The following is a 27,424-nucleotide window of genomic DNA, read 5'->3' as shown; positions in this document are numbered from 1 at the left end:
CAAGGAAGTGAGTCCCTTAAAGGACGTGGATTCATCGAAAAGTACTTTTCCCTGGTTGATGCTTCCTGTTGGGCACGCGTGAGTCGGCCCAATATTTCATCAACCTGAAATGGTTAGAAAAGAGTCCAAAGTCCTTTTCTTTAGGGTTTTTCTCCGAGTTTTGGGGAATCTGTGAATTTTGAAAATCTTACAAAGGTAATACCACCACTGACCGAGCTGGTCGAGTGCTGAAGGTCTTATCTGCCAGACTGGGCCTGCAGTAAGTGGTAAGAGAACAGGAGGGAATAATGTACTTGACCTTGTCCTCACCAACCTACCTGTCACAGATGCATCTGTCCATGACAGCATTAGTAGGAGTGTCCACTGTACAGTCTTTGTGTAGACTAAGTCTCATCTTCACACTGAAGAAACCATCCAACGTGTTGTGTGGCACTACCGACATACTAAATGGGATAGATTCAGAACAGATCTAGCAGCTCAAAACTGGGCATCCATGAGGTGCTGTGAGGCATCAGCAGCAGCAGAATTGTATTACAGCACAATCTGTAACCTCATAGCCCGGCATATTCCTCACTCCTGCATCACCACCAAGCCAGATGCCGAATCCTGGTTCACTGAGCAGTGTAGAAGAGCATGCTGACAGCAGCTCCATGCATACCTGAAAATGAGGTGCCAGCCTGGTGAAGCTACAACACAGGACTACATGCATGCTAAACAGCGGAAGCAGCATGCTGTAGTCAGAGCTAAGCGATCCCACAATCAATGGATCAGGTCAAAGCTCTGCAGTCCTGCCACATCCAGTCGCAAATGATGGTGGACAATTAAACAACTGATGGGAGGAGGAAGCTCCATGAACACCTCCATCTTCAATGATGGCAGAGTCCAGCACATGAGTGAAAAAGACAAAGCTGAAGCATTTGCAACCATCTTCAGCCAGAAGTGCCGAGTGGATGATCCATCTCAGCCTCCTCCCGTTATCCCCACCATCACAGAAGCCAGTCTTCAGCTAATTCAATTTTCTCCACGTGATATCAAGAAATGGCTGAGTGAACTGGACTCAGCAAAAGCTACGGGTCCCGACAATATCCCAGCTGTAGTGCTGAAGACCTGTGCTCCTCTAGCCAAGCTGTTTCAGTACAGCTACAACACTGGCATCTACCCGACAATGTGGAAAATTGTCCAGGTATGTCCTGTCCACAAAAAGTAGGACAAATCCAATCCGGCCAATTACTATCCTATTAGCCTATTCTCAATCATCAGTAAAGTGATGGAAGGTGTCGTCGACAGTGCTATCAAGCGGCACTTACTCACCAATAACCTGCTCACCGATGCTCAGTTTGGGTTCTGCCAGATCACTCAGCTCCAGATCTCCTACCGCAAACCTAGCTTACATGGCCTTTTCGTTGGTCTTAACTGGTTCTTTTCTGTCAGGGCGGCCTTTGCGGGCGGTCTGTTGACCTCCTGGTTAAGATGGCGTTGGGGTCCTATTGACATAATACAAATCCGATTTGCGTAAATGTAAGAGTCCCACTTGACTCAGGTGGGTGCCTCCTATGCCTGAAAAATCAGGCTTTTTAAAATCACAACGGATTGGGGACGGAGTGGGTAATTCATCTATTCCGTTTCCGCTGGGCAGGGGAGTTAAAATTCCCCACAAGGTGGCAGCAGGCTGAAACCAACTAGCATTTTGGTTTTAAAGAGACGGCACATAGTTTGACTTTAATAATATACAAAACTATAAAAGGGACAAAATTTAAGTATTCGGTTGACTCACTTTGAAGCAGTGGCTGGAACCTGTGTATGTTCTCCAGTCTTCTGAACAGCTTATGGCAGGAGTTGTTGTTATAATTGGAGGAGGTGTCATCCCAGCCGCCCAACATTTGCATATATATTTTGCCTGGTTCGTACAGTCATAAATATCCCATAGCCCAGCAGCTTTTCCAGTTGCCATGGCAATGCAGCCAGCTTTCCTCCCTGCAAATAACAGTTCAAATATCATATTCTGTAAGTAACCAAATAGACTTACAGGAAAGAAACAGATTAATACTCCTCAAACAAATTGAAACCATTGGATTTTACTTGAAAGCGAACAATCGTAATTTACAGTACTGTAAGTAAATCATGTCATTTTTATTCAGGTACAAATTTGCATATTGAGATGTGGTGAGTAACACCAGGACGGGTCATTTTCTTTTTATATGACTGAGACAAGATTTCAGTTTGTACTACTGCCCAGTACAGCTGCAGATCAGTAGACAATAAATGAAATCTATCTAACAGGATGCAATGTTAGGAGGCGCAGTGCATAATGCCCACCTGGCATATCAACATTCCAATGTGTAAACGTTACTGGCTCCCCATTCATAGACTTGAATGTCCCTTGCGTGTCTGTATCAGATTTTATGCCAATCCAAAAATACTTTTCAGGTCGCAGACCAATTAAGCTTGTCAGAAAAGCTTGCTCATATCTGGAATAGAAAAAAAATTACATAGAATTACATAGAATTTAAAGTACAGAAACAGGCCATTCGGCCCAACTGGTCTATGCCGGTGTTTTTATGCACCACACGAATGTCCTTTCACCTTACTTCAACATATCCTTCTATTCTTTTCTCCCTCACGTACTTATCTAGCTTCCCCTTAAATGCATCTAATCTATTCACCTCAGCCACTCCATGTGGTAGCAAGTTCCACATTCAACCACACTTTGGGTAAAGAAGTTTCTCCTGAATTCCCGACTAGATTTATTGGTGACTATCTGATATTTATGGCCCCTAGTTTTGATCTCTACATTAATCAATAGAAAAGCTGGTTCTCCTCCATTGAGGCAAGAAAGGTCCTTCCAACAGTAGAAACTCCGATGCAAATGTTCAAGTTTAACATTAACAAAAAAAACAGAAAGCACTTAACCAAAGCATATCATACAGAATTTACTAGCCGATTTTCCTTCTAAGTAACCACCCATACTTGACCAGATGCTTTCAGAATGATCACTCCCAAATCCTTTTCATTTTTGGCCCTTGCAAAAGTGGACCCCTTCATCTTATACACATTTACTATTAACTAATATCTATATACATTACGCTACACTTATTATATTAAAATCCATCCATCATATCTCAACCCATCATAATTGGGTGAACAAATAGCCTAGAAATTGGATCACGCCCAAAGCCTATTATTTTGGAACATTCTTCCTTGAAAATTCATGTCCAAGAAAACAATAGTTCTGACATGTGGATTCTCAATCTACCGTATGATTTTTGTGAAGTAGACTATTGTTCCAAAAACAATAGGTAAGTCAAGGGCCAGATGATCATGTGCAAATGAATAAACATGATTATCAAACACAGCTTTTCACAAAGAAATCAGAATTGTGGAGTCTAAATCAAGTATGCAGTAATTTGGGTGGAGGAAAGAAATCATTGGTGGGAGTTGTATATAGGCCCCCTAACAGTAGCTATACTGTAGGGCAAAATATTAGTCAAGAAATAAGGGGGGCTTGTAAAAAAGGTAATGCAATAATCATGGGCGATTTTAACTTTCACATAGATTGGACAAATCAAATTGGCAAAAATAGCCCTGAGGAGGAGCTCATAGAGTGTATTAGGGACTGTTTCTTAGACCAATACATTGGGGAACCAACCAGGGAACAGGCCATTTTGGATCTGGTAATGGGTAACAAAACAGGATTAATTAATGATATCAAAGTAAAGGATCTCTTGGGAAGCATCATAGAATTTCATATCCAGTTTGAGAGCAAGGATCTTGGGTCTGAAACTACTGTATTAAACTTAAATAAGGGCAATTATAAAGGAATGAGGGTGGAATTGGCTAAAGTGGACTGGGTACACAGATTAGATGGTATGATGGTGGATAAGCAGTGACAAACTTTTAAGAAGATATTTTATGACTCGCAACAAAAATATATCCCTGTGAGGAGAAAAGACTCCACAAAAAGGGTGAACCAACCATGGCTAACTAAGGAAGTAAAGGGTGGTATCAGGTTAAAAGAAAAAGCATACAACATGGCAAAGATTACTGGTAAGCCCAAAGATTGGGAAGACTTTAAAAAACAGCAAAGGATGACTAAAAGAATAATAAAGAGGGAGAAAATAAATTATGAGAGTAAACTAGCAAGAAATATAAAAACTGACAGTAAAAGCTTCTACAAGTATATAAAAAGGAAGAGGGTAGCTAAAGTAAACATTGGTCCCTTAGAGGATGAGACTGGGGAAATAATAATGGAAAACGAGGAAATGGCAGAGGAATTGAACAGATATTTTGTATCTGTCTTCACAGTAGAAGATACTAATAATGTAGAAATAATAGTAGAAAATCAAGCGGCAAAGCCATACAAAACCCTGATTAGACCGCACCTGGAGTACTGTGAGCAGTTATGGGCACCGCAACTTCAGAAGGACATATTGACCTTGGAGGGAGTGCAGCGTAGGTTTACTAGAATGATACCCGGACTTCAAGGGTTAAGTTACGAGGAGAGATTGCACAAATTGGGGTTGTATTCTCTAGAGTTTCGAAGGTTAAGGGGTGATCTGATCGAAGTTTATAAGATATGAAAGGGGAACAGATAGGGTGGATAGAGAGAAACTATTTCTGCTGGTTGGGGATTTTAGGACTAGGGGGCACAGTCTAAAAATTAGAGCCAGACCTTTCAGGAGCGAGATTAGAAAACATTTCTACACACAAAGGGTTGTAAAAGTTTGGAACTCTCTTCCGCAAACGGCAATTGATACTAGGCTCAATTGCTAAATTTAAATCTGAGATTGATAGCTTTTTGGCAACCAAGGGTATTAAGGGATATGGGCCAAAGGCAGGTATATGGAGTTAGATCACAGATCAGCCATGATCTTATCAAATGGCGGGGCAGGCACGAGGGGCTGAATGGCCTACTCCTGTTCCTATGTTCCTATGTTATCTATGTTCCTATGTTTCCAAAGGGGAGGGATGAACTAAAATCAATCACTATCACTAGAGAAAAAGTATTAGGTAAACTAATGGCTCCAAAGGCTGACAAGTCCCCTGGACCTGATGGCTTGCATCCGAGGGACTTATAGGAAGTGGCTACAGAGGTAGTGGATGCATTGGTTGTAATCTTCCAGAATTCACTAGATTCAGGAAAGGTCCCAGCGGATTGGAAAACCGCAAACAAGAAGGGAGTGAGACAGAAAGCAGGTAACTATAGCCCAGTTAGCCTAACATCTGTCATTGGGAAAATGCTAGAATCCATTATCAAGGAAGTAGTAGCAGGACATTTGGAGACTCATAATACAATCAAGGAGAGTCAACATGGTTTTATGAAGGGGAAATCGTGTCTGACAAATTTATTAGAGTTCTTTGAGGAAGTAATGGGCAGGGTGGATAAAGGGGAACCAATGGATGCAGTATATTTGGATTTCCAAAAGGCATTCAATAAGGTGCCACATAAAAGATTACTGCACAAGATAAGAGCTCATGGTGTTGGGGGTAATATACTGGCATGGATAGAGGATTGGCTAACTAACAGAAAACAAAGAGTCGGGATAAAAGGGTAATTTTCAAAATGTCAATCTGTAACTAGTGGGGTGCTGCAGGGCTCAGTGCTAGGGCCTCAACTATTTACAATATATATCAATGACTTGGATGAAGGAACAGAGTGTCTTGTGGCCAAATTTGCTGATGATACAAAGATAGGTGGAAAAGCAAGTTGCAATGAGGACACAAAGTGTCTGCAAAGGGATATCGACAGGTTAAGCGAATGGGCAAAAAATTGGCAGATGGAATATAATGTGGGAAAATGTGAAGTCATCCACTTTGGGAGGAAAAATAAAAAAGTAAAATATTATTTGAATGGCGAAATACTACAAAATGCTGCAGTACAGAGGGATCTGGGTGTCCTCATACATGAAACACAAAAAGTCAATATACAGGTGCAGCAGGTAATCCGGAAAGCAAACGGAATATTGGCCTTTATTTCTAGGGGGATGGAGTGTAAAAGCAGGGAAGTCATGCTACAACTGTACAGGGTGCTGGTGAGACCACACCTGGAGTACTGCGTATAGTTCTGGGTACCCTTATTTAAGGAAGGACATACTTGCTTTGGAGGCAGTTCAGAGAAGGTTCACTAGGTTGATTCTGGGTATGGAAGGGTTGTCTAATGAGGAAAGATTGAACAGGTTAGGTCTATACTCATTGGAGTTTAGAAGAATGAGAGGAGATCTTATTGAAACATACAAGATTCTGAGGGGACTCGATAGGCTAGATGCTGAGAGGATGTTACCCCTCATGGGGGAATCTAAAACTAGGGGGCATAGTCTCAGAATAAGGGGTCGCCCGTTTGAGACGGAAATGAGGAGGAATTTCTTCTCCCAGAGGGTCGTGAATCTTTGGAATTCTTTACCCCAAAAACTGTGGAGGCTGTGTCATTGAATACATTCAGGGCTGAGTTAGACAAATTTTTGATCAGCAAGGGAGTCAAAGGATATGGGGAAAGGGCGGGAAAGTGGAGTTGAGGTAAAAATCAGATCAGCCATGATCTCATTGAATGGCGGAGCAGGCTCGAGGGGCCGAATGACCTACTCCTGCTCCTATCTCTTATGGTCTTATGGTGTTATTACCAACCAACGTAAGGTTTAATTCTGTGCAATTAAGCAAGAAATTAGTGATGCATCTGTTGATATTTTTCAAAGCTCCAGAAATATTGGAGAGGTACCTGAAAGACCAGAGGACAGAAAAAATAATTTCAGTATTCAAAAAAAGGAATAATGCACAAACCAAATTATTACAGGCTGGTTAGCCTAAAATCTATGGCAAGAAATTGCTCAAGGGCATTTTAATGGGCCGAATTTTGCTGTAAACATAATGGTGAGGCTAACAGCGCTCACTGTTATTCATGTGTAAATCAGATGGCAACTTCCAGCCACTGCACATGCGCTGTTAAACGTGGAAATCGAGAAGCTGCTGTAGCAGATGCCCTGCTCCTCCAAAAGCTGCACGATAACGGTATCTCGCCGGCTGGCTCCCTGCTCAAATGTATTGAATGGCATGAAGTTCCTGTACTGACATTTCAGATACGGACAAAACTCGACAACAAAAGTTATGTCAACTTATTTCAAGTCTAAGTGCCATATTAACGGAGTGGTAAGTCTTAATTACTGCAAAACAACCTCTCTGGCCACTGAAAATTAACTTTTAGAAGTGTGGAGTCTCATTCCTTCAGATTTTAATTATTGTTGGACATTTTAACAAAATTTAAATAAAAAACATTTTCTTACTTCTTCTTTCTGTCTCCTTTAACTTTGTCACTTAATTCAATCTTTCTTTCGCTCTCTTTATTTTCCTTACTGTACCTGATTTGACATTGAATTCACTATTCTAACTGGCACTTCTTGGTTCAGTCTGCGCTGCTCATCAACAATGTTTCAATCTGATTGGTTAAGGAGATACACAGTTGTTTGCCCTGTTCACAGAGGTCCCAGATGCCCTGTAGAGGGCACCGCACTTTTTGGATCTCTAATTTAGAGGAACTTGTTGTGCAAAAGCTCCTACAAAGTCTATCGGCAAGTGCAAGTCTAACCAACAGCTGGCACCATTTGTTCACTGCTCAGAGCAAAATCCAGCCCAATCTGTTTATGTAATAACTTGTAATTTTTAATGTGTATAATTGAGGAAACCGCATGGTCGGCCATAGTAATCATAAAGTTGTTTTGTGGCAGTTGCTGGTTCCTGATTGGTAATTTTGATAAATTTCAGCAATTTGCTTTTGTGTGGTAACTTTTATGTTAATTGGTAGTCAGTGACTGATAGCTTTTTCTACCTGCCTACCAGTTTATGATTAATAACTTACCTTGCCTGTCTCTATTTGAACAAATCAGGAAGGTTAACTTAATAGATGTAAGAAGGTTAACTTAATAAAGTTAATGTGTTCTGATGAAAGGTCATCGACCTGAAACGTTAACTCTGCCTGACCTGCTGAGTATTTCCAGCATTTCCTGTTTTTATTTCAGATTTCCAACGTCCGCAGTATTTTGCTTTTAACTCAATAGATAGTGGTAATTTGAGAAAATCAATGTTCCTGAGAAATCAATCCATGAAATGAAAATCAGACGGGTTCTATAATGGGCAGGCGATCCGCTCAGGATTACCACTCAGGCGCTGATGGTGAAAATTAACCCCAGTGTCTTTGGCGAGCCATTTTATTTAGTCCCATATTTGATTCTTCCACTGAATTTTCACTTCACAGTTAGCTTAGTTACTGGTAGATTATAAGAGATTCTCTCAATTGTGCCTTTAGTTGACATTGTTTGTCTGTAATCAATAAATAACTCAATGGAATTCAAGAGACATTTATTAATTAGTTATTGGTGAATATTTGTAGTTATAGTTTCCAAGGAATATGAAAAAGTTGTCTAATTATTGATATCTACCAATTGCTCATCAGCAGAGATGCAAATTTCCCTTGTTAGATAATGGTATCAGTTTGTAATTGATGGGCTACACAGTGTATTCGAGCTGCCTGGTGCTGTATAAATAAGAGTTACTGACTTATTACAAATGCATCATCCAGTTCTCATCAATCATTCCTTTCTGTAATCAATAGCTTAAAGTTTAGGGAAATTCAATAAAAATGCTCCAGTCAGAGTGATACAAGGGATAAGAATGTTTGAGCTTCTCCTCAGGTTCTCCCAATAAATTATCAAATTGAAATATAATTCAGATGTTGGTTTTTGGGGATCCCTAGTTGGCAGCATTATCCATTTGTACTTATCCATTTTTAAAATTTCCTGACTCGTCATTATATGTTATGTAGCTTTCCAGTAAGATTTCAGCATTATATGTAACATTTCTCTCTGGATTTCAAGTGCAAAGTTACTTACCTTTCTTGAATATTAACAAGGAATGCATCCTGACTCTGGCACATGTTATTTGCTTCACTGAATGTCTTTATTGTCTGCCCAATCAAATAGCAATAAGGCCCATATCTCTTCCAGCCCTGTAAATAAAAATCCACATGTGGGCATGAACTATAACACGCTGGAGGTATAGGCAGACTTCTTATTGGTCAGTAGAAGCTAGGAGCTTTAAAAGGCGAAGGCTTAATTTTTCTATTCACTTTGCTGCTGACACCAAGAAGTAGATTTTAAATATCAGGTGACCAACTGGCGCCAGCCAGCCACCCGATAGATCCGGTGGGAGGCCTGATCTATTTTGAGGGCCGGGACTTATCACCATGCCGCCAATGAGCTGCTGCAGGCAGGAGGCTGCTTACATCTGCAAATCAGGGTCCTAGGCCATTTGTAGGACCCTGTTTGCAATTTAGAGGTAGAGATGGGCAGAACTTGCGCCATACGTGCTTTGCCCATTTCTACAAGATTTCTACAAGAATTTCTACAGGAATTCCTAAAGGGACAGCTGGTGGCCGCACCACAAAAGCCCAGAAATTTTTGAGGGGGAGTTTTTGTAGGGCTAGGAGGAGGAGGAGGCGTGCTCCTACTGGCTATACAAGTATTCAGCGGCCCCCTGCTGGCACGTGCTTACCCCCTTCCAAGGCTCCGTACCCCCAAGATCCAACCTGCCAATCAGCTAAGTGTAGAAGCCAGCCGATTTCCCATCCTCCCGTAACCAGCAAGCTCCAGGGGAGCATTCGTTTGGCTCCAGCAGCTCATCAGCTTCATTCAAATGAGGCCCAAGCCCGAAAATGGTTCAGGCCTCCTGATGCCAGCTTCGAGCGGGCGACAGGGCCACTCCGCTAACTTCGTGCCCATTTCAGGTAGAAGTTGAAAATCCACCCCCACTGTCCAATGTGGAACTGAGCCATAGAAACCATGAAGGTCCCAGGATTGATCCTCTCTCTGTGCTGAGGTGCACAACTGTTATCCTCTGCCACCCTGAGCTAGTGAAGTTAACATTCCATCAGCATTCCTGCTCCTGATTGCTATCCAGTAACACCCTCTGGAAAACAACCATGTGTATGCATTGGGTAAGGATAAGATTTGGTTTGGCTGAAATGGACCACATGGTCGAATAACTTGCTGACACCCGTTGTCTAGGCTTGCACATGAAGACTGACTACTTGGGCGAGGTCCCATAGGACAGATGGCATCCATGGAATCACATGAGTCAGCATCTTCAGGAGAGGAGAATGTTGGGGGGGTAAATAATGTGCTAGATAGTCCAAATTATAAGTACAAAATGAGATTTGAGATTCAAGACAGAACATGGCAGGACTTTCATTGTATTGTAAATAACTACATTGCAAATTTAAATTTTAGCCTAAATGAGGCTAACAATTTGGGGAAGGAAATACTTAAAATTGCTTTTTTTAAAATCTGAAAGCTTAAATTGCAAAAAATGCATGATGTGCTGAGTTAGTCCTTCCTGTTGGGGACAATTAACCCCAACTTATAAAAAGAGGAACAACATCTACAAGGCCGTTCATTTAAAAGGTAATGAGTCATACTTTAAGCGGCCTACTTGCTTTCTTATCAGTAACAATATGATAAACATATTGAACTTTCTTGGCAATAGATAAACTTTTGTTTTTAAGGCACTTTGATCTTTCAGTACTTTGCTAATAATTCAAAAGTGTATTTTCAGCACAGTGGTTCCTGTAAATCTGCTGACACTTCTTGTATGATGCTGCATTTGCTTTACAGTGCTGCAGCCAACAGTAAGCCCTACTTCCAGTGGCAGAGTTGTGAGGTAAACGAGGCGATATTAAATCCTCAGATGGCTTGACAGGTTAAGATGATGATTAGGTGAGTCCATACAAACCAAGAAACTACCAGGTTCTATTCAAGGTCTGCCCTGAATTGACTGATTTTCACCCAGGATGGTGATAGGGAGATTACAGCAGGCTTCAGAGTGCCTGGATTAGGAAAAGGAAGGTTGGCCATTCCTGATCACTGGACCAGAACCCACGCAGGAAGTATGCATGTGTGAGGACACAATGGGACTCAACTCTGATGCCACCCAGAGTTGAATAACCTGCTGACACTCATCACTTAGGCTCATATATGAATAGTGGCCATTTGGGCAAGAAAACACAGGGTGATCACTGCCTGTGGAACCATATCCCACCAAGGAATCAACACCTTCAGGAGAAAAGAGGAGAGAATTGATAGAAAGTAAATGGGGAAAAATTGAGGTGGTGGTGGTGCTGCCAATGGAGCACTGAAACTCGCCTAAAGCAATGTTTTTTTTATCAGGGTCACTGGAGTCAGCGTTCCACCAGCACAGATTACCATTTTTCACCAACATTGGGAGACCAGAAATGCTTGACCACGTGCTTCATTTTGTGATACTAAACCATGTAGGCCAAAAGGTAGCCAACCCTAACTGGAGAAACAGTGAGTCATCACAATTGAGCCTAGTGTCCTCAGGGAGGGGAAAACCAGCCAGAGTTCCTGCTCATCTTTATGTAGTGTGCCCTGCTGAAGACGTGCATGCCAGGGCCTCAGGATGAAGCATGACATCAAGCCACCATTGCCACTGACACCCACAGTGGAGCCTTGCTTGCTATGAATGGTTACTGGAGAAAATGGCAGAGGACTGGCAGAGTCTGTGAAACTGTAAGTCACCGCATTTGGTAAAGGAGAAAAAAATGGAAGGACAAAATAAAAGGTAAAGATAGTTTGAGTTAAAATATGTTATCTATTTCATATTTCAACCCTGGCATGAGTATTACAATAGCTAAAAATCAGTTTCTAATATTCCTCTTTTCTGCCAATATATAAGATTACACAATAATATAAAGTACAGATTTCAAATGATCTACCTTCCATCCACTTCATAAAACTATTATGTTTTGCTTAATTTACTTTCTCTAAAGGTGAACAATATGTTAAACTAATGAAAGACAATAACTGAGGAGCTAACCGAACAGACGGTGTAATTATTTAAAGTGGTGTCAGATTTGACTTAATTAGCAGTAAATGCTTTTCCTTACCTTCAGACATCCTTCTTCCACAGGAATCACCTCCTCCTGCCCTGGGAGCTTTGGAAGTGGTTTACTTTTGCAGATATATCCATACTGCTTTTCACACACATGATCTGCCCAATAACCATCCTGAAAAACACAAGAAATATGTTAACTTTCACTTTAAATGCAATTACATCTGGATGTACCCAATGCCTGCAAAGGCTCCTTTACAGGATGTCATTAAGATTCAGAAAACTTTCTCATAAGCACCACATGCAGAAAAATGCTTGACGGCCAACTTGAGATCAGACACTGAATGAACTGCAAATCACACCCCTTCCCTCAGAATAATGAAGCAATATTACTTTGAGCTGACTATTTGAACTATTCAAATGATACATCGCAACTATGTCCCAAATTGTTGACCCTCTACCCATATTTGCAAAAAGTCTTAAGTTATAGATAAATTTCTTTTAGTCCTAATATTGTCACGCATAAAGAACTAGCTGCGCCTCTAGCCAAGCTGTTCCAGTACAGCTACAACACTGGCATCTGCCCGACAATGTGGAAAATTGCCCAGGTATGTCCTGTCCACAAAAAGCAGCACAAATCCAATCCGGCCAATTACCGCCCCATCAGTCTACTCTCAATCATCAGCAAAGTGATGGAAGGTGTCGTTGACAGTGCTATCAAGCGGCACTTACTCACCAATAACCTGCTCACCGATGCTCAGTTTGGGTTCCTCAAGGACCACTCGACTCCAGACCTCATTACGGCCTTGGTCCAAACATGGACAAAAGAGCTGAATTCCAGAGGTGAGGTGAGAGTTACTGCCCTTGACATCAAGGCAGCATTTGACCGAGTGTGGCACCAAGGAGCCCTAGTAAAATTGAAGTCAATGGGAATCAGGGGAAAATTCTCCAGTGGCTGGAGTCATACCTAGCACAAAGGAAGATGGTAATGGTTGTTGGAGGCCAATCACCTCAGCCCCAGGACATTGCTGCAGGAGTTCCTCAGGGCAGTGTCCTAGGCCCAACCATCTTCAGCTGCTTCATCAATGACATTCCCTCCATCATAAGGTCAGAAATGGGGATGTTTGCTGATGATTGCACAGTGTTCAGTTCCATTCACAACCCCTCAGATAATGAAGCAGTCCGAGCCCGCATGCAGCAAGACCTGGACAACATCCAGGCTTGGGCTCATAAGTGGCAAGTAACATTCGCGCCAGATAAGTGCCAGGCAATGACCATCTCCAACAAGAGAGAGTCTAACCACCTCCCCTTGACATTCAACGGCATTACCATCGCCGAATCCCCCACCATCAACATCCTGGGGGTCACCATTGACCAGAAACTTAACTGGACCAGCCATATAAATACTGTGGCTACAAGAGCAGGTCAGAGGCTGGGTATTCTGCGGCAAGTGACTCACCTCCTGACTCCACAAAGCCTTTCCACCATCTACAAGGCACAAGTCAGGAGTGTGATGGAATATTCTCCACTTGCTTGGATGAGTGCAGCTCCAACAACACTCAAGAAGCTCGACACCATCCATGATAATGCAGCCCGCTTGATTGGCACCCCATCCACCACCCGAAACATTCACTCCCTTCACCACCGGCGCACTGTGGCTGCAGTGTGTACCATCCACAGGATGCACTGCAGCAACTCGCCAAGGCTTCTTCGACAGCACCCCCCGAACCAGTGACCTCTACCACCTAGAAGGACATGACCAGCAGGCACATGGGAACAACACCACCTGCATGTTCCCCTCCAAGTCACACACCATCCCGACTTGGAAATATATCCCCGTTCCTTCATTGTCACTGGGTCAAAATCCTGGAACTCCCTTCCTCACAGCTTTGTGGGAGAACCGTCACCACACGGACTGCAGCGGTTCAAGAAGGTGGCTCACCACCAGCTTCTCAAGGGCAATTAGGGATGGGCAATAAATGCTGGCCTCGCCAGCGACGCCCACATCCCGTGAACGAATTAAAAAAAAGTGTTGTCATATTTGTGTAGACTGTACAAGGCAGCACAAGCTAATTTGCTACTATTCAGAATTGGAGTTGCAACTTACTTTGTTTTGGACAGTAAGGGTATTGGCTGCAGAAAAAATCTTTCTCCTTGGTAATGGATTTTTTTAAACCTCCCCTGACTTTTTCTCCATAACCCTCTTTTCTCAAAAGCAAAAGTCAATGTTTATACCAGTGGATTGTAGAGCGACTAGGGGAAAGATAAAACACTGTTCCTGAAGCTTGCACATTACTGTCTACCTGTCAGCGTGAAGCAGTGACAGAGCACAGAGGTGCAAGTGGCATGCAGGGGCAAGATAATACAGTCACCACGGGTGGGTGTAATGCGGTCATCCATTATCTTTTTTTTTATAAAGACCAGTTTGGCATCACTATCAGCTGATGACACACTGTAGATAAGGTGAGTGCGCGTGTGTAGGTACATATACTTATTCTTGCATATATCACTTAGAAACATTGGCCTTCGGAAAGGGGCCAAGTTCCATTTTAAGAAAAAAAGATGCTAGATGTTTCCCTGAGACCAGTTGGATCGATTGCAATGGTCGTTTCCAGTCCTGTACATTCATTCCTATGTTCCTATTTCTTTTTTCTAGAAGTGGCATATCTATGTCATACGATAGCTGCCAGAATTACATGAAAATGATTTGCTGTCACAGTACACCCGCACTACTAAGGTCAGTTGCTACAAGATAAAATGCACATGCCTTAACTTTCCAAAACACCCAGTAACATCCAGGAGAAACTGTTAGCTTTTGTGCCAGAAAGGAAGTTTATACTGGCATACAACATGTGTCCCTCCTGGAGGTGATTTGTTAATCAATGTTTATGTAACCATTGGTAGTTTTCCTGCTATCTGTGTAACAATGTAAAAATAATTTTAAAATTCTCAACTGCAGGATTCCGTCTACTCCAGGGGACAATATAATATTCAGACAAAGAAAATCCTGGCATTAACATTTGTTTATTTTGCCGCAAGACATTCTCGACCTCGTCCTTCAGGTGAGAAGTTAACCTTTGGCCCTGAACGCCTGCTCCAGTAGTTCAGGTTGTCATTGAAGATCTCATGGAACTATGTCGAAGAGAGGGGAGTTCATCCCAGCTATGTAGTAGTGAGAGTACATGGTTAAAAATAACATTGAATAAAATCTAGGCTGACACTCCAATACAATACTGAGGGAATGCTGCACTGTCGAGGCACTTGAATTGAAAAATAATCATAGAAAAAATAGAAAATAGGAGCAAGAGTAGGCCATTCGGCCCTTCGGGCCTGCTCCGCCATTCAAAATAATCATGGCTGATTGTCTAATCATTGCTAATTGGACAGCCAGAGTCCCAGTTAAAATTAATGTTGCCTTACCTTCCCTTTTAAGTAAATATCAAGCCAATCTTTTTCAAACCTAAGGTTTGTCCACTAACCACTGCTTATGGATTAATCTCTATCTCTGCCCCATTCTTTTTATCCTTGGTGGTGTACTGTAGTATGGACCTTCATCTAGATTTCTTTAAAAAAAAATCTTCTCCACTAGACACAGATCAACCCATGTAAAAGAGCTCATTTGTCATAATTTGCAAAATTAATAGATTTTATTATAACCCTCACCTTTGTTCTCATCACGACACAGTCCTCTTCCTTATTATCAAAGTGACTTGGTTCTTGATACTGCCAGGTAGTAAAAGTCACTGGGGATCCATCTGTCCATTCGAACAGCATCTGCATCTTAAGGTCATTCATTCCAATCCACAGCTCATCAGTGGATACTGCGATAGACTCAAAAACAATGCTTTTTACTGATGGAATTCAATTCTAAACATGCAGAATGTGCTGAAGGATAGGGTAGAATTGGCTTCCCTGGTGCAGGGAAGAGGAAAATGGAGCGTAGATGTGATACGTCAGATCTCCTACCCACCTGCGCTGCCCCGGGCGATAACATGGGGCTTCCCCTACCTGAGTTAGTGGCTCTGCACCTGTAGAAAAGTGAAGGCCCAGCGCTGTTTTTTTAGTGTGGCTGGAGGAGGCATTCCCAGCCTCCCATTTCATTCTTGCTCCAAGTATGTTCATTGGGTGCCCTAGCATAGGGGTGCCTTAACAATTTTTTGTTTGCAGTGACCCCAGGGACAGGCATAGCAATATAAAACTTTTAGCTGAACACCTCCGCACCCCTCCCCTCCTCCACACACCCCCCCCGGCCTGCTTCCCCTAGGCTCTCCAGTGATGATTCAAGCACTTGAAGCCTCTGGCTGCAGTTCTCCACCAATCTCAATGGTCCATAGTATAACAACAGGCCTGCAAGGCCTATAACTGCGCTTGGCTTTTCTACCCAAAATTTAGGCCCACAGCCCAACCAGGGGAGCAGGCCTGTGTCTGGAGTTGCCCTGGGCCACGCAAATGGCCCGTGGGAGAAGAAAACATGGGCAGTCGCATCCTCACTGGTGCAGCACAGAAGTGCACAGGCGTCTGTCAGCCACTCGCAGAGGGAAATCTCTAAAATTCCAGAAAAAAATAAATACACTGTGAACAATTCACAATGGAATTTCCCGCTATACAAAATATTCAGCACAGAATATAACTATTGAAAGCAGCTTATAATTGTTCATGTTCATTGATCATTGATATCACAAGCTTCGAAATTGCAGTTGGTGTACTAGGTTTTTGAGAATTACGATACACACTGGTTAACCCTCCCCAGCATATGGATTCTGAAGCTGCATTAAAATGTGGGCATTAAATCCTGCATGACAGACCAGCCAGTGAAACGGCAGGAGAAATAATCCTGACAACCAGCTGTGAATTGCAACTATAAACCACTTAAACAGCTGAAGTAGAACTGGGGTGAGAGAAATGTATAAAAAGTGGCAGACTCTAATGAGTATTTGGGTTCGAAAAAGGCTCAGCACTGTAATGCAATTGAGTCCCCAACCTATTCCTGCCCTGGTGCGGTAGTAAGTGCTATCTGTTAAGTGTATAGTAAGTACTAGTGCATGTACTGCATGCTTAATAAACTAAGAACACTGACCTCAATGTGTAAGCAACTTATTGATTTGAGGAGTAGGTCGAAGGTTGAATCATAAATGGGTGCAGTTACTTTACAGATGTAGTGCAGCTTTAAGAAATGGTGTTGCTGTTCACTCATTGGAAAGCATTTTCAATTAGTGCCTGGTCCCCAGTCTTCCTTGCTGTATTTCTGGCTCGGCAGCTAATTCCTCTCTGTTATTTTCACGCTTTGCTTTGCCATGGCTTTTCTGTCCTGTTCTTCAGTCCAAATAGTAAGGCCTCTTCACAGGGCCAAATACGAAGCATGCAGCAGATGACATTTATTCAAGAAATCCTGTGGGTGCATTGTACTTTGAGGTGCCCCCACCACACACCTGAATGGTCGAGAAATCTAAAGCTTTAAAATCCCAATGATGAGTTCAATAATTATTCTGGTTATAGCTCTGGTTTTGTTGTTCCTGCGCTCAGCTTCTCCCTGCGAATGGTGGAATGGTTATGTGCCATGACTGCAAAGGTTTGCTTTGGTCTCTGAGGAGCCATCCTTCTATTTTTCCTTCCTCTTCAAACAGGGGTGGCACGGAGAATTGACTTAAAATAAAGCTATCGTCAGAGGTTCTGGGGAAGCAGGCATTCACCTACAAGATTCTGTGCTGGTGATTGCATACCAGTGGTGTAATGAAAGAATAAAATCCTTTCATATGGAGCATAGCATTATATGTAGGCCCAAATGCAATATGGGTGTAATTGCTCGCCTCCTGAACTCTGGGAAAACCACGATACCTGCAGAATTATGTTGTTCTCTCAATGTTGCTGCTGATGGTCAACCACAATTGTGATGTAAGTGTTGACCCTGATGAATAATGTATCTGTGACTTCCTTGATGCATTTGTGGACAGCAAATTGGCTGACAGTGTAAAAATCCCAAGTATTGGCCTGGAAGGAGCCAGACACAAAGAAATTGAGGATGGATATCAGACTATGTTTGTAGGTCATCCTGAAGATGGTGGCACAGTTGTGTCCCAGCTCCCCCACTAAGTCTCAGCCTCATTAGATACATGTCTTCTGTTCCTGCCAAGTAGCTTTCTCTGGTATTGTAGACTTGTTGAGCTCTAAATTGGGCCGCTTAGTGCTCATTGTGTAGGTGCTACGCAGACTCCTAAGGACCCAAAATTGGCATCCGGAATGCATGCGCACACTTCTAGTATGATGTGCGCTAGTCGCCATGTTAGTAAAGGCATTTGCGCACACGCAGATAACGAATGCCAACAGCATGTAAAGTAGGGAGAATATGTGGTAGATCAGTGTGCAACGCTGATTTAAAGGAACAGATGCAATTTTGGAACTCAATGCTCCAGCCAACACACTGTCTTAACCTCGCACAGCTGAACAGGTTGTAAACAGCATGGAGGGACCCCCCCACAAGCGCTATTTAAAGGGATCATGCAGGAGTTACATGTTAGTTGCTAGATTATTGCTTCTGGCTGTTGATGCATTTGTATCTGTTTTTGGAGGTCTCTTATACTTGAACAGTAGGACTAGGGGACATAGCCTAAAAATTAGAGCCATGGCTTGCAGGAGTGAAGTTAGGAAACACTTCCACACACAAAGGGTGGTAGAAGTTTAGAACACTCTTCCGCAAATGGTGGTCGATGCTAGCTAGGGGAGGCTAAGAGCAAGATGCCATTTGGAGATTCACAACTCACGACGTATCTCTTCTTCTCTTGGACTTGCTGGCTGATTTGTGCATTATTAACAGTGTCCATCTTGAACTTGCCATTATTTTCCCAGTAAGATTTAGCCCATTATGCCGGCAATAACAAGATTAATTATCCTAATACATGTTTGCATTATTGTATTACACAAAACTTATTTCCCCTGAACAGCATGCAAGAAACGAACAGGAAGTGGGTACCAAATGGCACTCTCAAAATTACTGCTCAATAATCCTCCCACTGTGCAATCTTTAAGGCTAACATGCTATAATTTATTTTGAATTTCATATACATATACATATTTTAGATTAATACCTTATCAGTGCTTTCTGGGTTAAAGGGACATCACTGTTGCACTGTATTGGGAAGGTCCATTCAGTTCCTGGAACAGACTGCCATTAAAACCCAATTCAAAGTTCTCCATGTAACTCAAAGGGAACCATTTGTCTGCCGCAGATATACCATGTTTTTGTTCTTGATTTTGATTTAAATTTTGTCAGAATAAATAACTGGTAACATAGAATGGCTCCCACACATAACCTATTGCATCATTGTTCCTCACACATCTTTGTTCAAGCATGGTAAAGTGACTTGTAGAATACTCTCCATGACTAAAGTCTAAAGGGAGCGACCATTCACTAGGATTACCCTCAAATATTCATTTGTCGTGGAAACCAACCAATCCATAAAGTTATAGCATTTAGTACTCACAATATCCTAGTTGGGTAATGATAAAGCTGTGTTCTTCAACATCGTGAATGCTAACTAGGTCTCCTTCCTCCTTTCGACAGGCTGTCAAAGACTGCTGCCATGTCATGCGATTTCTGTGTAGAATATAGCAATAACCTGCAAACGATTGCCATCCCTTTTGGCAAGAAATGGGTACATCGATCGCTGAAAGACAGATTCAGATTAAGTTTGATTCAATTGTATTTCAGTTCAACACATGTCATTGAAGTTCAAAGGCAAATGAAATACAATCCACTGAATTCAGATTCCTGTCTGTCACTCTCACTGCTGAGTTTTGTTGTAGATGGTTTTACGTTGGATTGTATGGATATGTAATGAGGTTACCTGAACCTTGCGGTGCATATGTATACAGCCCTAAATCAACTAGCTTTCTCACTAACAGACACCACAGAAATCAAGCACAGATCCACTCTAGTAGACTATCATAGGAACATAGGAACACAGGAACAGGAGTAGGCCATTCAGCCCCTCGTGCCTGCTCCGCCATTTGATAAGATCATGGCTGATCTGTGATCTAGCTCCATATATCTGCCTTTGGCCCATATCCCTTAATACCTTTGGTTGCCAAAAAGCTATCTATCTCAGATTTAAATTTAGTAATTGAGCTAGTATCAATTGCCGTTTGCGGAAGAGAGTTCCAAACTTCTACCACCCATTGTGTGTAGAAATGTTTTCTAATCTCACTCCTGAAAGGTCTGGCTCTAATATCAGGCAGAGTATGTGTCAATAATAGGAAAAAGATCTAAAAGCCACCTTCAGGGATGTTGTTGCAGTTACAGTTGCCTGGACACTAATGACAGAACTATAAATATAGCAAGAGAGGGCTCTCTTTTAGTTTAAACAATAAGTATCAGGTTCAATCCACAGTCTGTGTTAAATTAGCTGATCTTAACTTGGATGGTGGTGTGGGCACTGCTATTGGACTCCAGAGCCCTGGGTTATGGAAAGGAAAAGTTAGCTTGTGTTCCTACTTCTGAACCCTACCCAGTGAGGGAATTGTGCATGTTCGAGCATTGGGTGTGGAACGGATTGGCCTCCGCTGTGATGCTCTCCACTGTTGAATAGTCTGCCGAATCACTGTGAAGACTCACACGAATAATTGCCACTTGGGAGAAGAGTCTTCTTCATCAAATGCTTTCAGAAGAGGAGGGGATGGGAAAAATGCAGAGGAAAAAGAAAATACCAACATAAATGTACAGAGGAACATGTTGATCCTCTGCACACAAATACTGTCAGAGTATGACAGAACAAAAGGGCTTTGTGCACAAATGAATACCCTGCCCTATGCACTTGAGCAATGCATATTTCTTTGTAAAAAGACAGAGGGGCGTATTTTTCACCTTCACCACTTAGGTGGTAAATCGACAGAGCGGCTCACCCACCCATTATAGAACCCACCCGATTTTCATGTCCATTGAAATCGTTGGAAAAACATCCTTTAAGTTCCTTCCCCTACCCCCCTGAAAAAAACATGAAACAGTGCTGATAATTTCTTTATAATCTTCGACCTTCATACTCAGCCAATATTGATTCAGCTCCATTTTAGAAGTGCTAATTAACCCCAAATCAACTACCGTACCTGGGAGACTGTTCCACTTTTCCATATCATGTGGGAAAGAAAGTTTCTTCTAGTCTTTAGCCTTCCTTGTTAATTTTGTACTTGTGTTTTTGAGTCCAGTGGTTTTTAAATGTTTCTGTGTGGGGTACTCCTAAAATATTGATTCCTGGGGATCTCATGCAAAGATTAACACATTCTCAGGGACCCCCCCCTCCTGCAAATGCTTATACACTTCTGGGGAACTCACCCCCCACCAGTCCTAACTTCAGAAGACAGTATCAGCTACCCAAAGGAAAAGAGTACTTTCATGCAGATTTTCTTTTATTTGTAGTATTCAATGACAAAAATAAAGACTTGTATTAATCTACCACCTTTACTCATCTCTTGAAAATATCTCAAAGCACTTCACAAAGAATGAAATGCAGTGACTGTTATGTAGGCAAACAGAAAAAAAAACAAAAGCTAATAACTGACAGGTGGAATCTGGTGATTTTACAGACTCCTATGGTTTGGGGATCCAATTTGAAAATCTGCACTCCAGCCCTATACTCATTACCCAAGTTAAATAGCTTGCTTGCCTCAAACTGATTTGTTCTTTTTATTAAATGTTTGGTCTTGTTTCCCCTCAGTTTTTTTTTCCAGCAAAAATAGTCCCGTAAGGTCTGTAATCACTCTGGGCACTCTTCTATGAATCCTTTCTAATGTATCTATATCCTTTTTGAGATAGTGACCAAAACTGCAGACCATACTCCCGAATTGGTCTCACCATTGATCATGAGACGTTAAACCGAGGTCCCATCTGCCCTCTCAGGTGGACTTAAAAGATCCCATGGCACTATTTCGAAGAAGAATAGAATAGTTCTTCCCAGTGTCCTGGCCAATATTTATCCCTGAACCAAATCACTAAAATTAGAACAGATTATCTGGTCATTATCACATTGCTGTTTGTGGAAATTACTGTGTGCAAATTGACTGCCTCATCCCTATATTATAACAGTGACTTCAAAAAATACTTAATTGGCTATAAAGCGCTTTGGGAAGTCTTGAGGTCGTCATATAAATGCAAGTCTTTCTTGCTTTCTATATATATTTCAATAAATCTTGTTCTAATTTGTAGTCCAATGCCCTCCTGATTAGTAACTGCCTCACACTGACTAGATACTTTCATTGGATGACCACTACCAAATCCTTTTCTTTTGACTTCCCCCAATTTTACAGTTTGATTTGCTTTGTTGTTTTAATTATTTCTGTTACTTTTCTTTTGTTGTTGATTATTGGTTTGGCTCCTTTTGTTTAAAACTAGCTTGTGTAACCCATCACTCCCTGCAATTGTAATGGTGTCACCCCTCTAAGAGGAGGCACTTGTTGGATTTAACCCAATCCCACAATTCCCACTGTTATACTTAAAATAGAATCCTTACAAACGGGCATGGCTCCATCGAATTTCTGGTCTAGAGAATTTTGCAGGAAAACAAGTTGTAGTATGTTACTAGAAGTTTCTATGTCTTATGTATATTTGAAATATACAAGAAACATGTTTCACTAAAAATGCAGAAGTCTGTGGATGAAGAAAACAACAGGCAGCCAGTTCAAGGCCTGTCAAAAGGATTTGGGTGTGATTCAATGCACATATGGACGAGAACCAGGATTCTCCAAATTTTTAGCCCTTATTTTGTGTCAGCATTTGAAAAGCTTTCTAAACCTAGCCACCATTTGACATAATTCCCATGCTTCACACTATTTTCCTGTTTCCTTCCTTTGTCCTTAGCAAACCTCACTAATCTGGAATTGTTGATTACAGACTGATCTTCCAACAATTACAAAACATTGGTTAGGCAACGATTAGATTACTGTGTGCAGTTTTAGGTGCCCTATTTTAGAAAGGGTATTAAAGCCAAAAAGAGCATACAGTGTAGATTCGCCCGGATAATACGAGGGATGGCAAACTATAGTTATGAGGAGAAACTTGAGATACAGGGAGTATAAAGGGTTTTAATAGAGTGACAAAGGAAAGATTATTTCTCCTGGTTGGGGAGTTAGCGATGAGGGATCGTCAATTTAAAATGATCACTAAGAGAGTGAGAAAGAGATTAGGAAAATTTTCTTTACACGGAGGGCATCGAATGCTTTGCCAAAGGACTGGTTGAGGCAGAAACCGTAGCTTCTTTTGAGGAAAATTTGGATAAATATTTGAAGCCCAAGAAGATAAGGATCTATAGGGAGAGAGGAGGATTGTAGCATTAGTTTTGGATTGCTCTAGCAAAGAGCCTGCACAGATATGATGGGCCAAATAGACTCATGCTGTGCTGTAGGCTTATATGGTTCTACGGTTCTTTTATTGTTCTCTCGCTCTGTTTCCTTGGTATCTGAAATTTTCAGCAATAGAGAGAGAAAGCAGAACCAGACATCTCCCACCCAATAATTATAACTCAAGCAATAAGGAAAATATGATACAACACTAATATAAAACTATGTTAATTTTACAGCAGAGAAGATCTGGTTCAAGTTGCTGTTACATGAATCAAATCTAAGAGTCAATAGGGAAATATTTTCTTTATGCACAATGTATAACAAAATCATGACCAATTTATACAGAACAAGTTCATGATTTTGTTGCACATAGTGCACAAGGAAATCTTTCCCCAATATCTGTTGAAAAGGATTCACAATCCATCTATAGAGGCTTCATTTCACCACAGCAGTTGACCTATTTTGAGATATACAGATTTTTTAAAAAAGCAATGTGTTCTAAAATCAATATTTATATAAAATTTATAGAAATTATGACCAGTCAAGTGTATCACATATTGTTAAATATTAGTCATTAAAATTCTGCAGAGCAGTATTGCCACAGCTGTGAAATATTGAGCTGTACAATGTGCACGATATGTTGAGATGTATTATAAAGGGAACATTTTCTATTATTTTCTGGCTTTGCTGAATTGTTCATTAAGATTGCTGAGATGTTGCTACAAGCTTGTAGATTCTGAGACCATTCTATAAAATACAAAATTTCGAAACACACCTTTTTATTCCTTATAGTTGTAGAATCATGGAGGAGGAATATCCTGGTCACTATATACAATGACATTGGTTTGAATTCCCATGGGGATTCTCCCAATCCCCTGATGTAATGTCAGCAGGAGATCAGCAGAACACCCAGAGAAATGGCGTAAGTGACCATTGTCAGCCATCCATGCTGGCTCTCTGGGGGTTCCACCAATCTCCCACCTAAGTAACAGTAGGAGATCAGGACATCTGCAGAAAACCAGGGCTAATGTAAATCTGTTTATGAAAATTTCCTTTGTTTGGTATTTCTAGCTAAATCATGAATACGTTCTAAAAAAGGAAATCTCCATGAATGTATTTGTAACATTGCTGCACAAACAATCACAGGAATTCTTACCTCAATTAAAGTAAAATATTAGAAACAATTTCCATCACTGTGTAACCTCCTGAATTTCTTGACATATATTGCTCTGTGCTCAACTAGTGCATGTTTTGTGATATTTAATGTCAAGAGCTACTCAACAATATTAACTCTCTGATAGTTATACACACAACAGGACTAACCTGAAAGTGGAATAGTCTTGGAAGAATTTGTGTTTCCATTATCATTCTGACAAACATATCCCAGTTTGAGATCACAAGCTTTGTTTTCCCACTTTGCTCCCGTTGAAGGATTCATGACCACACATGTACGCTCTGGTTCAGATGATGGATGACCTTAAGTTCATATAGAAAGAAAAACAAAACCAGTAATGTAATCAAATGAATTGTTAAGATGCTAATTACATTGCTGCAATTAATACAAAGAGAATCATAATAGAACAGCACAGGAGGAGGCCATTCAGCCCATTGTGCCTGTGCCAGCTCCTTGAAAGAGCTATCCAATTAGTCCCATTCCCCTGCTCTTTCCCTAGAATCATAGAATCATAGAAGTTTACAACATGGAAACAGGCCCTTCGGCCCAACATGTCCATGTCGCCCAGTTTATACCACTAAGCTAGTCCCAATTGCCTGCACTTGGCCCATATCCCTCTATACCCATCTTACCCATGTAACTGTCCAAATGCTTTTTAAAAGACAAAATTGTACCCGCCTCTACTACTGCCTCTGGCAGCTCGTTCCAGACACTCACCACCCTTTGAGTGAAAAAATTGCCCCTCTGGACCCTTTTGTATCTCTCCCCTCTCACCTTAAATCTATGCCCCCTCGTTATAGACTCCCCTACCTTTGGGAAAAGATTTTGACTATCTACCTTATCTATGCCCCTCATTATTTTATACACTTCTATAAGATCACCCCTAAACCTCCTACTCTCCAGGGAAAAAAGTCTCAGTCTATCCAACCTCTCCCTATAAGTCAAACCATCAAGTCCCGGTAGCATCCTATTGCTCTGTAAATTTTTTCCCTTCCAAGTATATATCCAATTCCCTTTAGAAAGTTACTACTGAATCTGCTTTCACCACCCTTTCAGGCAGTACATTCCAGATCATTAAAACTGGCTGTGTAAAAAATTGTTTCCTCATGTCGCCTCTGGCTTTTCTGCCGATCACCTTAAATCTGTGTCCTCTGGTTACCGACCCTTCTGCCACTGGTAACAGTGTCTCCTTATTTACTCTATCATGATTTTGAACACCTCTATCAAATCTCCCCTTCTCCTCTATTCTAAGGAGAACAACCCCAGCTTCTCCAATCTCTCCACATAACTGAAGTCCCTCATCCCTGGTACCATTCTAGTAAATCTCTTCTGCACCATCTCTAAGGCCTTGACATCCTTCCTAAAGTGTGGTGCCCAGAATTGAACTCAATACTCCAGCTGAGGCCGAACCAGTGTTTTATAAAGGTTAAGCATAACTTCCTTGCTTTTGGACTCTATGCCTCTATTAATAAAGCCCAGGGTGCACCCCCACGTCTCGCTGTTCCTGTACCCCCTTTAAAATTGTACCATTTAGTTTATCTTGCCTCTCCTCATTCTTTCTACCAAAGTACATCACTTCACACTTCTCTGAGTTAAATTTCATCTGCCACGTGTCTGCCCATTTCACCACTCTGTCTATGTCCTCCTGAGGTCTGTTACTATCCTCCACATTGTTTACTACATTTCTGAGTTTCGTGTCGTCTGCAAACTTTGAAATTATACCCTCTATACCCAAGTTCAGGTCATTAATATATATCAAAAAGAGCAGTGGTCCTAATATTGACCCCTGCGGAACATCACTGTATACTTCCCTCCAGTCTGAAAAATAATCGTTCACCACTACTCTCTTCTTTCTGCCCAAAGCCAATTTTGTATCCATGCTGCCACTCTCCCTTTAATCTCATGGGCTTTAATTTTGCTAACAAGTCTATTATGTGATACTTTATCAAACGCCTTTTGAAAGTCCATATACACAACATCAACCGCACTACCCTCATCAACCCTCTCCATTGCTTCATCAAAGAACTCAATCAAGTTAGTCAAACACGATTTTTCTTTAACAAATCCTTGCTGTCTTTCATTTATTAGCCCATACTTGTCCCAGTGCCAATTAATTTTGTCCCGGATTATTGTCTCTAAAAGTTTCCCCGCTACGGACGTTAGGATGACTGGCTTGTAATTGCCGGGTTTATCCTTCTCTCCTTTTTTAAACAGGGGTGTAACACTCTGGCAGCATCCTCATATCTAAGGAGGATTGGAAGAGGGTGGCCTGAGCCTCTGCAATTTCCATCCTTACTTCCCTTAGTAACCTAGGATGGATCCTATCTGGACCAGGTGACTTTTCTACTTTGAGTACTGCTGATCTTTTCAGTAGCTCCTCTTTATCTATTTTTATTCTATCCAATATCGTTCATACCTCCTCATTCACTGCTACAATGGCAGCATCCTCTTCTCTAGTGAAGACGGATGCGAAGTATTCATTTAGTACCTCAGCCATGCCCTCTGCCTCCACAATAGGATCTCCTTTTTGTCCCTCATCGGTCCACCCTTCCTTTGACTACCCTTTTACCATTTATATGTTTATAAAAGACTTTTGGGTTCCCTTTTATGTTAGCCACTAATCTATTCTCACACTCTCTCTTTGCCCCTCTTATGCCCTTTTTTAGATCTCCTCTGTACTTTCTGTATTCAGCCTGGTTCTCTACGGTATTATGAACCTTACATTCATCATAAGTCCCCTTTTTCTGTTTCATTTTATCCTCTATATCTTTAGTCATCCAGGGAGCTCACGCTTTCCTTTCCCCCTTGGAGGGATGTGTCTACTCTGTACCTGAGCCAACTCCTCCTTGAAGGCCTCCCATTGTTCAATTACTGTTTTGCTTACCAATTTTTGATTCCAATCCACCTGGGCAAGATCCCTTTTTAACTCACTGAAATTTGCCCTACTTCAGTTAAGCATTTTCACATTTGATTGTTCCTTGTCCTTTTCCATAACTATTCTAAAATCTAGTGATATTATGATCACTGTTCCCCAAA

At 41.5% G+C, this 27,424-nt stretch overlaps 1 protein-coding gene across 1 annotated transcript in view; it reads right to left on the bottom strand.

The window, feature by feature from the left end:
- mrc1a (mannose receptor, C type 1a) overlaps window positions 1-27,424 on the bottom strand; it is a 151,654-nt gene that overhangs the window by 63,171 nt on the left and 61,059 nt on the right. The window contains exons 6-12 of the mRNA XM_068007082.1: window positions 24,538-24,690; window positions 19,368-19,550; window positions 15,553-15,710; window positions 11,945-12,064; window positions 8,874-8,989; window positions 2,317-2,468; window positions 1,775-1,974 (exon numbers count right to left, since the gene is read on the bottom strand). Of these exons, the coding sequence (XP_067863183.1) occupies window positions 1,775-1,974; window positions 2,317-2,468; window positions 8,874-8,989; window positions 11,945-12,064; window positions 15,553-15,710; window positions 19,368-19,550; window positions 24,538-24,690 (1,082 nt within the window). The remainder of the gene's footprint in view (window positions 1-1,774; window positions 1,975-2,316; window positions 2,469-8,873; window positions 8,990-11,944; window positions 12,065-15,552; window positions 15,711-19,367; window positions 19,551-24,537; window positions 24,691-27,424) is intronic.

This window comes from Heptranchias perlo, chromosome 2, assembly GCF_035084215.1.
Source record: "Heptranchias perlo isolate sHepPer1 chromosome 2, sHepPer1.hap1, whole genome shotgun sequence".
In the NCBI taxonomy this organism is placed as follows: domain Eukaryota; kingdom Metazoa; phylum Chordata; class Chondrichthyes; order Hexanchiformes; family Hexanchidae; genus Heptranchias; species Heptranchias perlo.
The sequence above is the reverse complement of the archived record's forward strand: the minus strand, read 5'-3'. Positions and strand labels throughout refer to the sequence as shown.